The sequence below is a fragment of the Accipiter gentilis genome, chromosome Z, assembly GCF_929443795.1.
Source record: "Accipiter gentilis chromosome Z, bAccGen1.1, whole genome shotgun sequence".
Lineage (NCBI taxonomy): Eukaryota > Metazoa > Chordata > Aves > Accipitriformes > Accipitridae > Astur > Astur gentilis.
In genome coordinates this window covers 57,495,797-57,513,848 of record NC_064919.1, presented here as the reverse complement: position 1 = coordinate 57,513,848, position 18,052 = coordinate 57,495,797, and the positions used below count along the sequence as shown (strand labels likewise).

Sequence of the window (18,052 nt, the reverse complement as noted above, 5' to 3'; positions counted from 1 at the left end):
GCTGTGGGAGCGGGGCCTCCTTTTGCTCGCTTCGGAAACACCCCCGTGGTGGAGAGAAAGTGGGAAGCCTGAGGAAGGCCTCAGCCTGCGAAAGGCAGAAGCAGGCCACTTTGAGAGGCCTACCAGGCTAACAAACAGCCACATCCCTCTGCTCTGTTTCCCCAATTTCCTCTTTATTTCTTACTGAGGGAAGGTCTCCACATGCTTCACGCCGATGGCGTTGGTTCCCACCATCTTCCCACACACCTGCACTCGGTAAATGCAGATGTACCCCGGTTTTCCCCAGTTGCTCTGTATGCCAAGCTTCAAAACCCGAAAGGCTCTGGGGATCCCGTTCTGCAAAGAAACCACAGCAAAAAGCAGCGTGACCCCTGGCGTGTAAAGTGTGACAGCAGCCTCCGCGAGTCTTCCTCCGCCAGCCCGAACCCCGCTGCAGGACCAGCTCCCGCCGTGGTTGAGGCGGCAGCTTCTCCCTCCTTCCCTTCTCCCACCCAGGTGGCAAAGGACCCCCAAACGCCCGGCCTCGGAGAGCGTGGCGGGCAGCTGTGGAAACCTGAGGCCCGCCCGTGCCGGGGCAAGTCCTGCTGCCAGGGCAAGGTGCTGGGCATCCTCCCTGCCACCGCCTGCCCGGAGGCTGCAGCCAGGCAGCTCCGGGGACCCAGGCGTCTGGGGGCCAGCGCGGCCTCTGTTCTGCTTTTGCCACCCTGCCGGATGCCACTCTCCCTCCCGATCCCACCAACGTTTCTCCTGGCCAGGGTCGGGCCCCTGCCCCGGCAGGGACCGTCCGCACTCCTTCTGCAAGCAACTTGCAGGCAAACCGGCGTTACTGCCCTGGCCTCTTGCCCACACACATTCACTCTACCTGCAGAGGGAAGGTCTGGGTCGGCCCTTTCTGCACGGTGTAGGTGAACGTCCCCAGCAGAGTTTCCTCCTTGCCTTCCTCATCCAGTCCCTTGGAGATAAAGCACAGGGGAGCAGGTCAGGCTCGACGCAAGCACGAGGAAATGCTCATGCCAGACCCGGGGCCGTGATCTGCACTCTGCTCCTGCACCTCCAGCGCGATCTGGCGCAGGATGCAGTGGGGCCGAGTCTCCTCCTTGCGTGCTGCTTGGGGGCCGGAGGTGCTGGGCCAAAACATGCTGAGCAAGACTTAGGAGGGGTGATGCCAGTCCGCGTGTCCCTTGCAACTTCCCCACGGGTTACGGCGGTGCTTGGGAGCACACGAATCTCAGCAGATGCACAGAAAGCAGCAAATCCCCGCTACAGCTCTTCCCTGCGGCCAGGTCCCAGCCCCCAGCGCCCAGCAGAAACTTACGTAGACAGTGAAATCTCGGGGGGCACTGCTGACAGTCCCCGGTGGAGAGGCTGTCTTGGAGGTGTGCTCTATGATGATGGCCAGCGGTCGTATTTCAGTGGGCAGCCGGATCAGCACCTCACTCCAAAACCCTTGGAAAGGCCAGCAGTAACCCGGGGAAGCATCCGGCTGAAAGCAGAGGGTCAAAGCAATGAACACAAGGGTGTGGGGGGGCCCGCCACGCTCCCCTGCAGCCAGAAGCACAGTCGGCACTGCATCTGTGGGCTGTGCTTGTGCTAGAAATGAATGGCGTGTTGGGATGCGGGCAGAAGCGCCCGGATGTCTTCCCGGCCCGGGAAAGGGGAAAGCAGCCAGCCAGTGGGGGAGACATCTGGTAGCCTGTACCGCAGCCAGGGCTTTCAAGAAACCTCTCTTCTTGGCCAGCAGCTCTGCAGCCTCCCCCCACCCTCCACTGTGCCATTGGGAAAGGGACAGTCAGAGCCATGGCAGGGAAATGGGGTCGCGAAGGAGAAGCCCCTTCAGCCAGCCGTGACCAGGGATGGGGGGCAGGAAGCTCAGCTCAGCTCAGCTCAGCTCAACCCACGTCTGAGGACAACTGCTTTTTTCTGGGGAGCTAAGCCCTGTGGGAGACCTCAGGTGCCAGGCACCGGACCAGCTCTGGGGCCTTCCGCAATACCACTGGCCTGAGGGGAGACACCCCAGGGCTCGCCCCCAACTTCACAAGAGGCAAGAGAAGCAGCACTGACGGTTTCTGCCACTCTACCTGCACAAAGGTATCCACAAGGGGCGGAGAACACAGGAACCAGAACGCCTTGCAGAGCCATGCAGAGATGCTGGACGATCTCTGCAGGTCGATGGCAGCCCCTGAAGGGAGAAGAGAGCAGCTGACTGCAAGAGGCCCCAGGCTCGGAGGACCTGGGGGCAGCAAGTGACTTCTAAGTCTGCCTGCCCGCCCCACATGCCACAGCGCACCCTCGGAGGTGCCCCAGGAAAGGAGGGCATCCCTGTGCCCGGGGATGGCGTCTCTCTCCCAGCAGCTGCACAAAGAGAAGGTCCGCGGGAGCTGGGAGACAGCAAGCCCCCACGGGAAGGGCTGCAGACCCAAGCTGAGGCCCCACCACGTGGACAGCAGAGGATGACCCAGCCATCCGCTTTTGCTCCCCAGGAAAGCTCAGCAAAGAGGGAGGGGGCAGAAACGCCTGCAGGGGCACGGCCGCGGCACCAGCGAGGGGTCTGACGGCGGGATGGGGGTGAGCCCAAGGGAGCCGCTCTGCCACAGGCGTGCTCTTGAGCCCCGGGATTTGGTCCCACCTCCCTCTGCCTCGGAGAGCAGCCTCTGCCACGCAGCCTGCTTTCGGGAATGCCAAGCGCGAGCCCAGCGCAACAAGGCCTGCCGGCCTGGGCCCGAGGCCTGTCCGTACCTGCACGTTTCAGAGCCCAGTCAGACATCCGCGTGCTTGCAGACATTGCCTCTCTCATTTGCTGAGCTTCCTGGGAAAGACGCAAAGGAAGAGGGGAAATGACCACGTCAGACCTGGCCAGGAGAAGGGGCTTTTTACGGCGGAGAAGTTCAACCAGCAGCCCCGGGCAAGGGACGGGTGTGTGGGCTGAGCAGGAAAAGCCCACCAACTGGCCCAGGAAGGGCCTTGTGCGGGGCCCTGCTCGTGCCAGCCCTCTTTCCCAAAGCGCAGGATTACCTTCTTCACAGCAGCCATCTCTGCAGCCAGGTGTGCCACCTCGTCCCTCAGCTGTTGCACCTCTTGGGATTGTTGCCCCCACACGGCGAGCATGCTCCTGCAGACGCGGTGAAAGCAGGTCTTGTCAGAGAGCTGCCCAGCCCCTCCCAGAGCCTCCAAGCCTCCACGCTCCAAGGAGGAGCAGAGACAGGGGTGCTGGAGCCCCCTTTTCTTTCCCTCCCCTTCCAGCTTTAGCAAAAGGCCCAGGCAGGAGCAAAAGGCACAAGCCCTGGGCGCTGTGCAAATGAGTGCAAATAGCACTGTCTCATCTGCTGCTACCCCACCAAACGTGCTGCAGGTCAGGAGAGAGGAGAGGCCTCTTACCGCAGGGACCTCAGGTCAGCAGCAGGCTGCCCCAGCAGCACCTGAAAGAGAAAGGCTCTCTGCTTGACTCCTTGAGCTGCCGGGGCTTTCCAGAGCTGGTGGCTCTAGGAAGGCACGGCAGCAGCCACTGCCACTTCTGTGTGTGCGTCACTGCCTGGAACCGGCGGACCGGGCGTTTTACCCACCCACCCACCACCACCCACCCCCAGCAGCAGCGCTCCTCTGCAGGACTTTCCTGTCCCACTGACCTGCGGCACATTCTTTGCCTGCAGCATCCACACGAGCAGTGAGGTCCCGCAGTAGGCACCAGCTGTAATTCACATCACCGACAGAGAGTTACTTGACTAGAGTTTCTAAAAATCCCTGTAGTCATGTGGTCTCCTCCCACATCAGGGTGGCAAGAGGCTGGCTGAGGACACGGGGAAGGGGTACAGAGAGAGGCTGCAGCCCCAAGCAAGGACTCTGGCCTTGGGCCTCGGGGCTCTGCACAGCCCTGCTTCCCGGGCACGCGGTGCGCCCCACAGCTACGCCCCGTTTCCCCTGCGTGCAGCCAGCATCTCCTGACCGCGAGGCTGGGAGGCTGGAAAGGCCAACCCTCCGGCCTTCCAAGGGTGGAATGCTGGGGAGGCTCCAGCGCCTCTCCCTCATGCTGAAGCTGGCAGCCTGCGCCTCTGTGCCTCCGCTGACAGCGTGCCAATACTCACCAAGAGCAGCCAGGGTCATCAAGAAGAGGATGGTGCAGAGCCTCTCCTTCTTCAGGGTGACGACCTCTTTCCTGAAAAAGAGGAAGTCCTGGCATTGGCAGTGCCTAAGGCCAGAGCCCTGCACAGGGGGATTTTCTCCTACAAGCTGAGGAGCAGCAATTTACAGGGGAGCCAGAGCCAGGGGGTATCCTGGCAGAGAGCACCTCCAGCCTCCCCCCTGCTCACCCTTACCCAGTGGCACCCCCACCTCCGTGTCCGCACCAGACACACGTTGTACTCACAGGGTGGAATTGCCTGTGCTGAGGCGTCTCTGGAGGGAGAGCACAGCCACTGCCAGGCTGTCAGCAATGCCGAAGACGAACCCTGGGCAACAAAGCCGGAGGAAAGCCTGAGGACCCTTCTCGAGGATGCCCTTCAGGGCGTGTGCCAGACCCCTGTGGCGCGGTGGGCGCTGGTGCTGTGCGCTCCCTCCCTGTGGGGCAGGGCCACGGCCAGGGCTCTGCCCTGGAGGGCAGGGGTGCTGGCTGCACCCTGGGAGCTGGGCTCAGGGGACCAGGCAGGATCCCCTTGCAGGCAGGGCCCTGACGGTGTGCCTGGGGTGGGAGGGTGGACGAGGCTTTGGCCTCTTGGCCTCCACCATGTTGGGGTACGCCGCGGTTACTACAGTGTCCCACTAAGATGCGGACGTGGTAGGCAGCTCCGTCCTCGTCGTCACATAGGAGAGGTGGCCCCAGGCCTCCCTCAGGGCAGGATGATGCTGGTTCTGTGGGGCCATTGGTCCCGGCTGAGCCAGGCAGGCTTGGTGCAAACATGGGGTGAAAGGCAACGCTGAACTCACGCTTGTTTTCTCCCACGCTGCAGATGCAGTGTGCTAGCCCCCTCCAGCTGGTGCCCTGGTCCTCCCGAGCGGGGCTGCACCTATGGGAGGACAAAGGCGGCGCCCTGTTTTGCACCATCTCCATGCCACATCAGCCAAGGCCCTGGCCAGAAGACAGGCTTTGGGAAGCCTCCCAGGAGACGTCCCTGCTGTGGTGAGATAGGGCAGGAGAAGCAGCAGAGCGGGACGGCGCAGCCGCTTCTCACCCTGACTCCACCCTGGCCCCCAGAGCACCAGCCTGCCCCTGAGCAGGCGTCTCAGAGACCTGGCGTTCTGTGGGCAGCGGGGAGCGGCTGCCCTCCTCCAAAGCCCCCACCGCTTCCCAGGGCCTCTGCAGCTCGAGGGCCACAGCCCTCTCCGAAACACCCCCCAGGGCTTCTCTCGCTCAGCAGAGACCCACCAGGAGTTTCCAGCTGCGGCAGTGCTTTGCCAGGGAGGCCTGGCGGGGCGAGGGCTGAGCTGTCCCGCTCCAGGCACCCAGAAAAGGCTTGTGCTGGAGGGCAGCAGGAACTTCCAAGTTTGCTGCTGGGACCCTGAGCAGCAGGACCGTGGGGTTTGGCCCAGGGGGCCAGAGGGGCTTTCAGCTGAGCCTCTTCCCGCTCACGGCGGGTTTTCCAAGACCTGGGACTGCTGTGCTGCCCACAGCGCTCGCCAGCTTCTCCACCGTGTCCCCCCAGCCAGCCCCCCTTCAGGCTCTGGGGGTCCTGCCCACCAGCTGATGTCCCCAGGAGGAACAAACCCTCGTACCTGTTCTCGAGGACCCGAGTGGGCCCAGCTGCACGTCTGTCTGTGCTGCTGCCGGCTCCCCTCCTTGGCAGGGCAGCACCTTGCGCTCTTGGAGGAGCCTTTCTCCTCCTCATCTTGGGGAGAAAGGAAGCTCCCCTGCAAGCCTGTGTGTCCTCCTTCCACCGCAGGAGTGTTGCCTGCCCAGGGGAGGTCACTTGGGCGAGAGCTCCAAACCGATTGCCGGGAGGAGAACGCCTGCCACGGGCTCACAGCCACCAGGACACGGCAAGCTCCTTCCAGGCGGGAGGTTTGGCCCACAGTGCCGGAGGTCAAGGTGGCCAGCCTTGACTTCACAGAGGCCTGGCCACGCTCGGTGTGAGGTCATGGCTGCGACATCACAGAGGGAGCTACTGGGGGGTGGAGGGGAAGGCAGAGACCCCGATGCCCACTTAGCGCTGTCTTTTGCAGTTGTGACTAGGCAGGCCTGAAAACACACCAGCACTTTCGCTGAACAGCGCTTGCGCAGCGCCAAGGCTTCCTCTGCTTCTCTCTGTGTGTCCCCGAGCGAGTAGGCTGTGCGGGTGGGCGAGAGGCTGGGAGGGGACGCAGCAGGGACAGCCGACCCCAACTGACCACAGGGCTACTCCACAGGCCATGCAACACCACGCTCCGCAATAAAGCCCGGGCCTTTGCCCTTTCCAAAGTAGCCATTGCCTGGGGACTGGCTGGGCATCGGTCTGCTGGGGTCAACCCACCTCAGCCCCTTTAGAGAAAGGAGGGTGTGTGCTGTGTGTTCTGTAGTCTCCTGCGGGGGCAACCAGGAAGGTCTCTGCACGGGGGCGCAGGCTGCCCCGAGGGCACCGGGCATCTGGCATGGCAGCACAGGGTTAGGGAGGATCCTGAGCAGGGCCCCCGACCTTCCTCCTGCCTGGGCAGGGCCAACCTTGCCAGCTGAGGGGTCCCCACGGGGCAAGGAGGGGGTGCCGGCTCTGGGTAACACCGGGCTGGGGCTGCATGGGGGTGCGTGGGGCTTTGGCTTGCTCCACCCCACCGGCTCCACCTTGTCATGGGGAACTCCGGCCACCAACGTGGCCCCAGGCATGTGCCAAGGGACTGCTGCGCGCCCCGTCCTCAACGAGGCGCATGAGCACCCACGACACTGCAAGGGCTCCTTCTGGGGTGGCCCACAGACCCCAGCGGCTCCTCGGGGGTGAGCCAGCTGGCAGGCCCTCGCCGGGTTGTGACGAGAGCGAGCAGCTATAGGAGGAAGCGGGCAAGAGTCCTGCTGGACGCTGTCTCCCCCCAGGGCGAGCAGAGGCAGGCGCAAGCCCCCGACACGGAGGCCCCGGCCAGAAGACAGGCCTTGGCAAGCCTCTTGGCAGATGGCCCCGCCACAGCTCCTCCACGGGCCGTGAACCCCCTGCCTAGTCTTGCTGCCTGTCCTCGCCCAGGCACCTGTGCCGCTCCAGACACCCCTGCCCCTGTGTACTGGTGTATCGGGGGTCCCTGTCCAGGCGTTGCCAGTGGCAGGAGTACCGGGGGAGGCTCTGTGGGCAGGGGCCAGGGCTGCCCCGTGCCAGACGTGGCCAGTCCCAGCCACCTCCAACGGACCCGTTGCAGGAGGCATCTGAGCACATCCTATGCCCTCCTGGGGCGAGACATACCCCAGGGGTCAGTAGTGGGTCCGCTCCGCTCCTGTTTAACGTCCTCATTAATGAGCTGGATGATGGGGCAGGGCGTGCCCTCGGCACGTTTGCCGATGACACAGAGCTGATGCGCCAGAGGTCGTGCTGCCCTCCAGAGGGACCACAACAGGCAGGAGAAATGGGCTGACAGAAGCCTCGTGAAGGTCATCAGGGAAGGCAGGGCAAAGCCCTGCGCCTGAGAGGGGCACAACCCCATGCACCAGTACGTGCCCGTGTTCACATTCGCGTTCGACCCCAAGTTGAACGTGAACCAGCAATGTGCCCTTGTGGCAGAGGCAGCAAATGGTATCCTGCACTGCGACAAGAGGAGCGCTGCCAGCAGGTCAAGGGAGGTGATCCTTGCCCTCTCCTCGGCACTGGTGAGGCCACGCCTGGGGTGCTGTGTCCAGTTTGGGGCTCCCCAGTACAAGAGAGACGTGGACATACGCCAGTGAAGGGCTAGTAAGACGGTGGAGGCACTGGAGCATCTCTCCTATGAGGAAAGGCTGAGAGAGCTGGGACGGTTCAGCCTAGGGAGGAGAAGGCACAGGGGGGACATCATCCGCATATATACCCGAAGGGGGTGATGCCGAAAAGCCGGTCGAAGAACCCTTCTAAGACTCGTTTGGGAGTTTTAGAAGGCAGGCATTCTTTATTGCAGCGCTGGATGCGCGGGGGATAGTTCCACCTAGCGTGCCAAATACCACAGCTTTAGCACAAACAGGTTACAGAGAATAACTAATTGCATATTAATCAGATTAGTATACATACACATAAAAATGATCCTACCTGATTGTCATAGTACTGCCTACATCCGATCATGCGCAATGAAGGATCCTTTTGAGTCGACGGGCTGCTTTTATGACCACCGACCCATCTGAAGTTCTTGTTGGCTGTTCTTGAAGTCCTTATTCTTGTCCTTGTTCTTTGATCTTGAAGCTTAACGCAGTTTCAATCACATGTGGTCAGTTGCAACGTTTTTCTCATCTAGCGTACAGGAACAGCTAGTCATAAGAGCAAAGAACGGCAAAACTTGTGAATAATTACTATTTAATCACTTGACTACGCTTTTGTAATTATCTCCCTGGCTACCCTTTGTCTATTTGTGAAATGTGTTCATCTGATTCGTGTCAATATAAACAATGCTAGGGCTGCATAATAAAATGTGACCCTCACCGTATATGTAGTCTTTAACTATTTTGTCGGTCCTCCTATAACTACAGGCCGGGAGGTGACAGATGGTATGTATACAGTTCTTTTTTGCCAGCCCAAAACCGGTTTTGTTGTTAACTGCACAGTGTTAAACAAGAGATCCTAGGGGAGAACTGAGGCATTTATCGTAGTATGGGGCGAGGTTATGAGCGGGGTGATCTTTAGTATGTATAAATAGCAGGTGTGTATAAACAGAGGGTGTATTGAAATGGCAGTGTATGGGCAGTTTGTTGAGGGGGAGGTGTCTGTTGTGAACTTGTTAGGGTTCTGGTGATGGCAGCTGGTGTTATGCAGGATGTCTGCTGTCAGGCCCGAGCAGTGGGGAGCTTGGTCGGAGATACATTGCATGGAAGACCCCTCAGCCAATGAGGAGAGTTCGAGAAGTTTCTAGGAGAACTACTGGACCTGCACAACCAGGAGGTGGAGAGTCTTTTGGAAGGACACGCCTAGTATGAATATGTAACTAATGTTAGACTATAAAAGAAGCTGGGTTGTTTTTCACAGCGCACGTCTTCGTAGAGCAGAGGCTCCTGGTGCACCCAGCGCTGTTTGCTTGCCTTTATTCATTTAATAAATTGTAAACTTTGATTGGAATCCTGTTTGAGACTAAATTCATTTATCACATATTGTTTCAACCGTAACGTTCATATGTGATCGTTTATCAAATCTCACTCATACAGTTAGTTATCTAGCAGCAAACCAGTTTTCACAGAAGGTACAGAATATGAAAACCATAAACATTTGAACAAACCACACCAAATATATGGACATAGGCTATCAGTTCCCCCCTTTCTGTTTGAGGCCACTAATTCTTTCGGTAGTCTCACCTGAATACAGATCGTGCCACAGCTCGTTTAAGACAGCTAAAAGCGACAAAGATTATAACAAAGATGGTAACAATCACAATTACATTTGGCAAAAGCCCAGCTAACCATCCAGTCGGAGAAAATCCGAAGTTCTGAAATATTTTGTTTAGCCAAAAACTTGCTACGTTTGATCTCAATTCTCTACTACTTTGAGCAACACGTCTTATTCTGCCTGATGGTTTAAATCAGCTGTCACATTTGGTATGTGGATACAACACGAACCGTTTGAAAAACCCATGTGCCCACATACTCCATGTTCTTTTAGTAGTAGTAGGCCTAAAGCTAACTGATTTTGCAGTGCCGTTTTACTAGTAGCGTGTACTTGTGCACTGAGTTCATTTAGCCCACTTTGAGTCGCATTAGCTAATGTTTCTACTTGGAGTGGAACATTGCGGAGAGTCATTTTATTTTGAAGAGCTGCTAACCGTGGTAAGAATAGAGATTCCAATACCCATCCTATTTTGGCTCCAGGGCTTGGTGATTGCCAGGAATCATCTTCTCGTTTTACCCGATTCCACTATCGAGGCCGCAAGGGGGATTTCTTCCAGAGAGGGCATCAAGTTAATAAGCCTAAAGTCCATTGTTTGCTCTTGTCCTTCATGCGAAGGTGCGTGGACCATGTACCATCACTACTCACCCAGACAGTTAATCCTAAACTTCCCACCCGTCCTTTAATACAGTCAATTCCAGGCCAAATTTTCCTTCCGTTATTAAGAGGGGACCAAGTATCACTTAAAACATTACTATAATTTCTACAAGCACATCCCCATCTTAGAGCTTTAGCTAGGGGATAAAGTCTTTGAACTTCTGGGTCAGAGGAGTTACAAGTATAAACTCTCGTACAGTTCCATGTAGGATGTGTGATTTTCTCTGTTTGTCTAGTCCAGTCTACATTTCCACAGATAGTTCTGGCTCTGGGTGGATCTAACAAGGGCCCTGTAACTCCGGTAAATTCCAAACACCATGCTCTATTTTGAGTGTGATCCCAAGTTCCTCTCTGCACTTGTCTCCTTGGTTTTGGCAATTGGCAGCCCCAAAGGGTGTTTGTACAAGTTTCTCCTGAAGGACGATAAATTAATTCTTTTGCCCGTGAGGTGGATGGTTTGGTAATGTTACAATTCAAAATGCTGTAACTCCTTCTTTCAAAGTTTAAAGAGTAACTGCCACCCAAATCCATCCAATTTAATCTGCTAAACTGATTCTCATTCTCCCACATCTCTTCCCAAGTTTTGGTTAGAGTCAATGTCAACATTCCCCATGGAATTGGATATTCAGCTGACTTTGGAATCGGAAGGCAGGCTGTTACTGAGGTTAAATTTCGTACCTTCGCAAAACCTTGAATCAATTGTGAAACTAGGTTATCTTTTATCAAAATCACAGGGACGACTAGTATCAGGGTTAGTAATTCAAACAATAAATGCTTCATTTTGTTTATCTTATACTACAGATTCTTTCATCCTGTCAACCTGTGATTCTGCCTTTGTACTTTTACATCTACTCTTATTTATCTTATGTTTAGAACAACAACTTAAAAGAAAATATTTAAAACCTGTAACACACAAAAGGATTTCTGCCCTGACAATATCCCGAGTAACAACCCCAATCTTATAAGTTTTACACAATGGTTCTCCCAAGTACATAGCATGGAACTTATTTATAGATTTCCAATTTCACAGGACCGGTTTCTTTAGACTTCCAATTCCCTGTTGGTGCTTGCTTTATTCCTGTACAGTGAAGCCAACGTCCTTTCCCCCAGACCTTTACTGCTGTATATGTTGTTAAAATGACTTGATACGGTCCTTTCCGCTTCTCAGCTAGTGGTTCTGAAGTCCACGATTTTACATATACCCAATCTCCTCGTTGGAAGGGATGTGCTGCTGCGTCCAATTCTAAGGCTCCAGCTGTGGAGACATGCTGACAAAGCTCTTGTAAAGAGCTTCCTAAAGAAGTCATAACACCCTTTAAAGGCATATCTCCAGAAGCGCTCAAGGTATTTGGAACATCGGACCCTTGATATGGTCTTCCATGTAACTTTTCATAAGGACTGAAATTTCCTTTCCCTTTTGGCTGTACTCTGATTCTTAATAGAGCCATGGGTAATGCTTTAACCCATGTAAGCGACGTTTCCTGACAAATTTTACTCAGCTGTTGCTTGAGAGGGTAGTTCATTCTTTCTACTTTCCCACTTGCTTGTGGCCTATATGGGGTGTGATAGTCCCAATCTATAGACAATACTTTGCTCAACTGTCTTACAAGCTTTGCTATAAAATGAGGGCCATTGTCAGATGACATTCCTACAGGGACCCCAAATCTTGGTATCATCTCCTTGAGCAAGACTTTAACTACTTCTCTTGCTTTGTTGGTGCGACAAGGGAAAGCCTCGGGCCACCCAGTGAAAGTATCAGCTACAACTAGGATATATGGATATCCTTCTTTTCGGGGCAATTCTGTAAAGTCAATTTGCCAGTATTCTCCTGGAGAATTTCCTTGTTTCGTAATGCCAAAAGTAATCTTATTACTGGCTTGGGGATTATTGCGCACACAGATTTCCCATTCAGTTGTAACGGTTCGAATAATCTTTGTCATTTCTCTACTCAAAACGCATTTTGGTAAATGCTTAACAAGGTTTTCTGTTCCCCAGGGTACTTTCTTATGTTCAGCCCAGGCAATTTCTCTCATTATTGCGGGTGGGACTATTATTTGACCTGTTGGTGTTATAGCCCATCCTGTTTCATTTTTACTAGCCTGCAATGTAAGAATTAATTCTTCATCTTTTTCATTATAATTTGGAGCGTCCTTCAGTAAAGCTACACTTCTCTCTGGAGCTAGCGCTAGGATGCCTTTTTCTGCAGCCTCTTTAGCAGCTCCATCAGCCAATCGGTTACCTGTTTCAGGGACAGTCCTACCTGACTGATGTGCTTTACAGCGCATTATCGCGACTGCTGTTGGCTTTTGAATGGCTTCTAACAATTCCAGTATTTGTTCCGCATGCTGAATGGTGGTTCCTTGTGCAGAGAACAGTCCTCTTTCTTTCCATATTGCTCCATGCACATGTACTACTCCAGAAGCATACTTTGAGTCTGCCCAAATGTTGACTCGCTTTCCTTGACTTTGTTCCAGTGCTCGAGTAAGAGCTATCAATTCAGCCTTTTAGGCAGATACATTCGAAGGCAAAGCTCGTGATTCAGTTACCTTCTCCGTAGTGGTTACCGCATGTCCTGATGAACGTTTTCCTTCACAGATGAAACTGCTTTTGCCAGTATATAGTTCCCAACCTGTTTCTTCCAGGGGCGCATCTCAGAGATCCGGTCGGCTGGAGTAGACTTCTTCAGTTGTCTGCGGGCAGTCACGTTCCAGGTCTCCTTCAACTTGATCAGTTGTTAAAAACACAGCAGGGTTAACGACAGTAGTAGTTTTTAAGTAAACATCATCTTGCTCCAGCAACACCACTTGGTATTTCAGCATTCTGCTAGGGGATAACCCATGCCCCCCTTTCTGTTCGAGCACAGTGATTACCATGTGGGGAACGTACACCGTAATTCTTTGTGCTAGGGTGAACTTACGAGCTTCTTGGATCAATAGCACAGTTGCAGCGACGGCTCTCAGACAACCAGGCCATCCCAGACGCACATTGTCTAATTGCTTCGAGAAGTAGGCCGCAGCTCGCCAACTTGGTCCCAGATATTGGGCCAGGCCGCCCAGAGCTAGACCTTTTCTTTCATGAGTGAAGAGTTCAGATGTCTTTGAGAGATCTGGCAGGCCTAGGGCTGGTGCCTCCGTTAGAGCCTGGTTTAGTTCTTTGAAAGCAGCTTTTCCGGCATCAGTCCAATCTATAAACTCATTGTTTGAGGTTTTGAGCTGCTCGTATAAAGGTGGGACCAGCAAGTCATAATTTGTAATCCACAGGCGACACCACCTAACCATTCCCAGAAATGCTCGAAATTCTTTTAGAGTCTTAGGCTCAGGGAGATGACAAATTGCCTCCTTTCTCTCAGTTCCTAATTGTCCTTTCAGAATTTCAAAACCCAAATAAGTTACTTCTCTCTGGGTTATTTGGGCTTTGTCTTTTGACACTCGATATCCACTGATTCCCAAGAAGATCAAAAGGCTAATAGTTAACTTTGTGCATTCTTCTTCTCTCTCAGCTGCGATTAACAGACCATCCGCATATTGCAACAAGATTCCTTGATTATTGTCTTTCTTCCAAATCCCTAATTCTCGTGCCTATTGATTTCCAAAAACGGTAGGGCTGTTCTTAAAGCCTTGAGGCAAGACTGTCCATGTATATTGTGTTTTTCTCCCAGTCTCAGGATCTTCCCATTCAAAAGCAAAGAGCTCTTGACTATTGGGAGCCAAGGGAATACAGAAAAAGGCATCTTTTAAGTCTAACACTGTGAACCATTCTCGTTTCTCTGTTAGGGTTGTTAACAAAGCACAAGGATTTGCTACTGCCGAGTGAATATCTTGTACTATTTGATTTATTGCTCTGAGGTCTTGAACTAACCTGTAATCTTTTCCATTAGCCTTTTTAACAGGCAAGGTTGGGGTGTTGTATTTGGATTCACATTCTACTAACAGTTTGTACTTCAGAAATTTTTGTATTATCGGTACTAACCGTTCCTGACTTCCCAGTTTTAGGGGGTATTAATTCTTACCAGACTCGATCCTGGCTTTAAACCAATTCTCACAGGCTCTGCTCTTTTGGATTTACTAGGCACTTCCCCAGCCCAGACGATTAGAATTACAGCATTATTTACTCCAACTGGTATGGTCGTCTGCTTTCCGTAACCATCTCCTGTAACAACAAAGCCGCTGCTTCGATATGTTCAGTTTCTGGAATTAAAATTTTAATCTCACCATTTTAAAATTTAATTTCTGCTTCCAGTTTCTCAAGTAGGACTCTCCCTAACAGGGCTTTAGGAGAATTTGGCAAATACAGAAAGTGATGAGTGACCCATTGCTTTCCTAATTTCATTGTCAAATGTTTAAGGAAGGGTCTAGTCTCTCGTTCACCCGTCGCACCAACAACGCTAATTTTCTCAGAACTTAATTCTCCCTCCAAGGTGTTTAAAACTGAAAAGGTGGCTCCAGTGTCAACTAAAAATTCAGTTTTCTGTTCTCCCAGGTTAGCTGTAACCAGAGGTTCTGCTGGGAGACTCCCCTCTGGTCCCCGTCAGATACTTGCTCTCAACTTTCCCAAGAAAGGGGGAACTTGCTGAGATTGTGTGGTCGAAGTTGGGATCGCTTGTGACCTTGTAGGTCTCAGGGGACATTCCCCTTTCCAGTCTCCTTCCTGTTTACAGTATGCACACTGATTTGGTCCCAGGGGCCGGTTTAATCCCACTGGTGACCCTAATCCAGTTCCTCTCCCTCATCCCACTCCTCGGCCACGTCCCCTTCCTCGGCGAATAACTCCTCTGCCTCATCCTATGCCAGCTCCTACTTCCAGAGCAGCTTCTAGCCTTGCATTCATTTTACTCTGTAATTCATCTCTATTTCTATATGCCACCCAAGCAACTTCTAATAATTTTCCCCCATCTCGAGAATCTGCTCCTTGTAATTTTTGTAACTTCCTTCTGATATCATCAGAGGATTGTCCTATAAATAAAGGAGCCAACTGAGCTTTTCCTTCTTCAGACTCAGGATCCATATTAGTATATTTCCTAGCAGCATCTTTTAATCTGCTTATGAATGGCTGGACATGTGCTATCACGGGGGTTCACTGAAGACGGAGCTAGGCTCTTCTCAGTGGCGCCCAGCGACAGCACCAGAGGCAATGGGCACAGACCAAAACACAGGGGGTGCCCCCTCGACATCAGGCAACACCTTTCTACCCCAAGGGAGACTGAGCCCTGGCACGGGTTGCCCAGAGAGGCTGTGGAGTCTCCTACCTTGGAGATATTCACAAGCCATCTGGACACCGTGCAGGGCAACCGGCTCTGGGTGGCCCTGCTGCAGCAGGGGCCTTGGACCGGAGGGCCTGCAGCGGTCCCTTCCAACCTCAGTCACTGTACGATTCTAAGCTTGCAGCTGTCCTCTTGCAGACGGTTGAGCAGATGCTTTTCTTCCAAGCGTTTCTGACAGACGCTTCCCTGGGAAATGATGCCTGCACCAATGCGGTCCCACTTCCCTGCCAACAGAGGACAATGGCAGGGGAGCCGTGGGGCAGCAGCCCACCAACCTCCCCCACCCTGTCCTGTGAAGTAGCTTGTAACTGTGCCCCTGAACTTGCCTATTCCCACATGACACTCCAAGGCAAATGAGGAGGGCCGGGCGGAAGGAGAGCAGAGGTGCCCAAGCACAGGTGTCCCGGAGGAGCGATTTAGGATCCATAAAGAATCCCTAAAAGTGCAACTTAACAGAGTTCAGTGGCAAGGTTCGCGCTTTTACGTTGTACACGGGAGAAACAGACAAAGGAAAATTGAGTTAGAATCGGTTTAGGATGATTTGCACAGACATCGGATGTGCAGGAAGGTAAGGGAGACCCTCCCGTTGAGTCGCGAGGTTCAGAAGGGACCCCCTTGCTTTCAAAACTACTACTCAGAGTTCAGAAACTCTCCTCTCCAGCAGAGGCTGGGTCCACGCTTAGTCCCAGACTTGCTCAAGAGTTTATGGCCAGGGGAATTACCTGTGCAGAATCAATCCTTTATATCCCTTAGTTAGGATTTCAAAGCTGAGCATGCTATTAATCACTTCCCGATCGGTGCAGGCATCCGGTGCTAGTTCGCTCCAAAGTTCAAGCCCTTGGTTTCCCGAAACAGGCTCTCGGGCATCGTCTTCTACACATAGCTGATTTAATAGAGTGGTACAGCAGCAGGGTCAGCTCCAGCGGGGTGCCTCCGGGGAGGGACCAACCCGAGCAAACAAACCGCTGGGCAGTTACACCCGTGCACACTATTCATCTGCCCCTCACGCATTCTTCACGCTCTCTTTGCACGTCTCCCACATGCCCTTCCGTGCAGCTGCGGTTCTGGCCTGACACCTCCTGGTTCCTTCCTTGTCGGATTCCTTCTCTGTCTCCAGACAGGCCCTCCGTTATCTTGTCGAGTTGCAGGTGCTGTTGAGAGTTGTAGCCTTCAAGCCTCCTTACCTTCCGATTTACGCCACCTCTGGAGGCCCCTGTTTTGACTAGGTCGGTACACGTTCAGTAAAGCCCAGTGCAAGTTAACAGCTTGCGGCCTAAAGCTTCAGCAAATCTAGCTGCTCATGCGAAGTAAGTAAAGCTAAGCAAACAGCATGCTAAATCACTCAACATTATGACTTTAAGTGGTTCATCCTACTCAAAACTTCCTTATTTAAGTGAAACAACTAATATCTCTTAATAGTGAGGGGCATCCCCGCTCAAGGGGAGGGCTGCCTGCCATGCAGCCCAGTTGCCATCCAGGGAGAATTCAAATTGGGCTCATCCAACGATCTGTTGTTGCCAAAAGATCTCATTGCTGGAGACCAGCAGCGTGCAGCCACGCTGCCTAGCAGGGAGAGCTCAGAGAAGGCTCACGTAGACAATCCCATACTTAAGGGATGAAGCGGTTGGCTTGTAATCACATGGCCTACAATGGGAGAGGTATGCACGAGACTCCTTGTACTCTCAACTTTCACTGCATCACTCTCCTCCCTGGTGGGTTTCCTAGAGGAGTTCTTGGCCTGGCTATGGCTCAGGCCTTTGCCTGCTTTGGAGCCTCTACCAAACTGCTGCTGGTTTGGCTATGGGCTGCCAGGGGGGGCATTAGCCGGTGCTCAGCACGAAAGGGCAGCCCCTCGCACAACATGAGCACCTCGTAGCACCAAAGTGGCCCCACGGAGAGGTATTGGCAGAGCTGCCCAGACGGGAATGGTCCGGGTAGCCGTCTGGTAGGCACCAGCTGTACCTGACGTCACCAACAGACAGTTAGGTAGTGCTAGGGGCCGCAGCACCACTCCCCATTTCCCCTCCCTGCTGTGGTGAGCACCAGCGCCAGGCTCCACAGGCCGGGAGAGAAACCTCTCCTTCCGTCCCCCTGCACGGTGCCTCGGAGAAGCCCCACTTCAGCTGGGCCGCGCATCCCAAGCGATGGGCAGATCTGGAGCTGGTGGTCCACCACACACCTATACCTGGGTCCACAGGGCACCACAGCGGGCTCTGCCCCCTCTCCCGTCTCGCCCGGCTGATCCTGGTGCCGCAAAACACTGATGCCCCGTTCGCAGGCGTCTACGCTGCCACAGTGCCCACCCCCGGCCCATCGCCCATCGCCCATCGCACGGGCCCTCGCACACGTGTGCCTTTGCACAAGGAAGCTGTGGCCCAGGCCCTCGTGTCTGGGGTGCCAGGTCTCTGGCAGGGCGGAGGGCTGTGCCTGGGAGTGCAGGTGGGCACAGGGGAGCTGAGCCAGCATCCGCCCCCCTCCCCGGTGGTCAGCCTGCTCTGGCCTCCTCACACACCTCAGACACCCCTGGCGGGTCCCAGGCATGGCAGCACCCCACGTGGGCCACCACTAGACCTTGTCCCCAGAGCCAAGGTGCCCCCTGAATGGAGCGGGCCCGTGCGTTGGGGATCGTGACGCCCAAAGACTGCCGGGCTCCGACGACTCCTTCCTGGGGCAAGATGGGGGGGCGGCCCTTGAGCCAGAG

At 54.2% G+C, this 18,052-nt stretch overlaps 1 protein-coding gene across 1 annotated transcript; it reads right to left on the bottom strand.

Annotated features, from left to right (window-relative positions):
* Nucleotides 1-152: 152 nt before the first annotated feature.
* On the bottom strand, nt 153-17,679 carry LOC126036230 (uncharacterized). The gene is made up of 13 exons (XM_049795760.1): nt 17,537-17,679; nt 6,132-6,275; nt 4,666-4,997; nt 4,361-4,442; nt 4,080-4,150; nt 3,624-3,685; nt 3,376-3,416; nt 3,013-3,109; nt 2,737-2,806; nt 2,079-2,179; nt 1,316-1,483; nt 863-952; nt 153-336 (listed from the first exon to the last, which is right to left on the bottom strand). Exons 1-13 carry the CDS (start codon nt 17,677-17,679, stop codon nt 181-183), a joined length of 1,557 nt encoding a protein of 518 aa, XP_049651717.1. The 3' UTR covers nt 153-180.
* Nucleotides 17,680-18,052: the final 373 nt, after the last annotated feature.

Excerpts from the sequence above, each read along its gene's own strand:
- LOC126036230 (XM_049795760.1), bottom strand. The coding sequence starts at position 17,679 with ATGGGCGATGGGCGATGGGCCGGGGGTGGGCACTGTGGCAGCGTAGAC. Across the intron at positions 3,686-4,079 it reads GATGACCCTGGCTGCTCTTG|CTGGTGCCTACTGCGGGACC; the intron begins GTGAGTATTGGC and ends TGTGAATTACAG. Across the intron at positions 953-1,315 it reads CCCGAGATTTCACTGTCTAC|GGACTGGATGAGGAAGGCAA; the intron begins GTAAGTTTCTGC and ends TTTATCTCCAAG.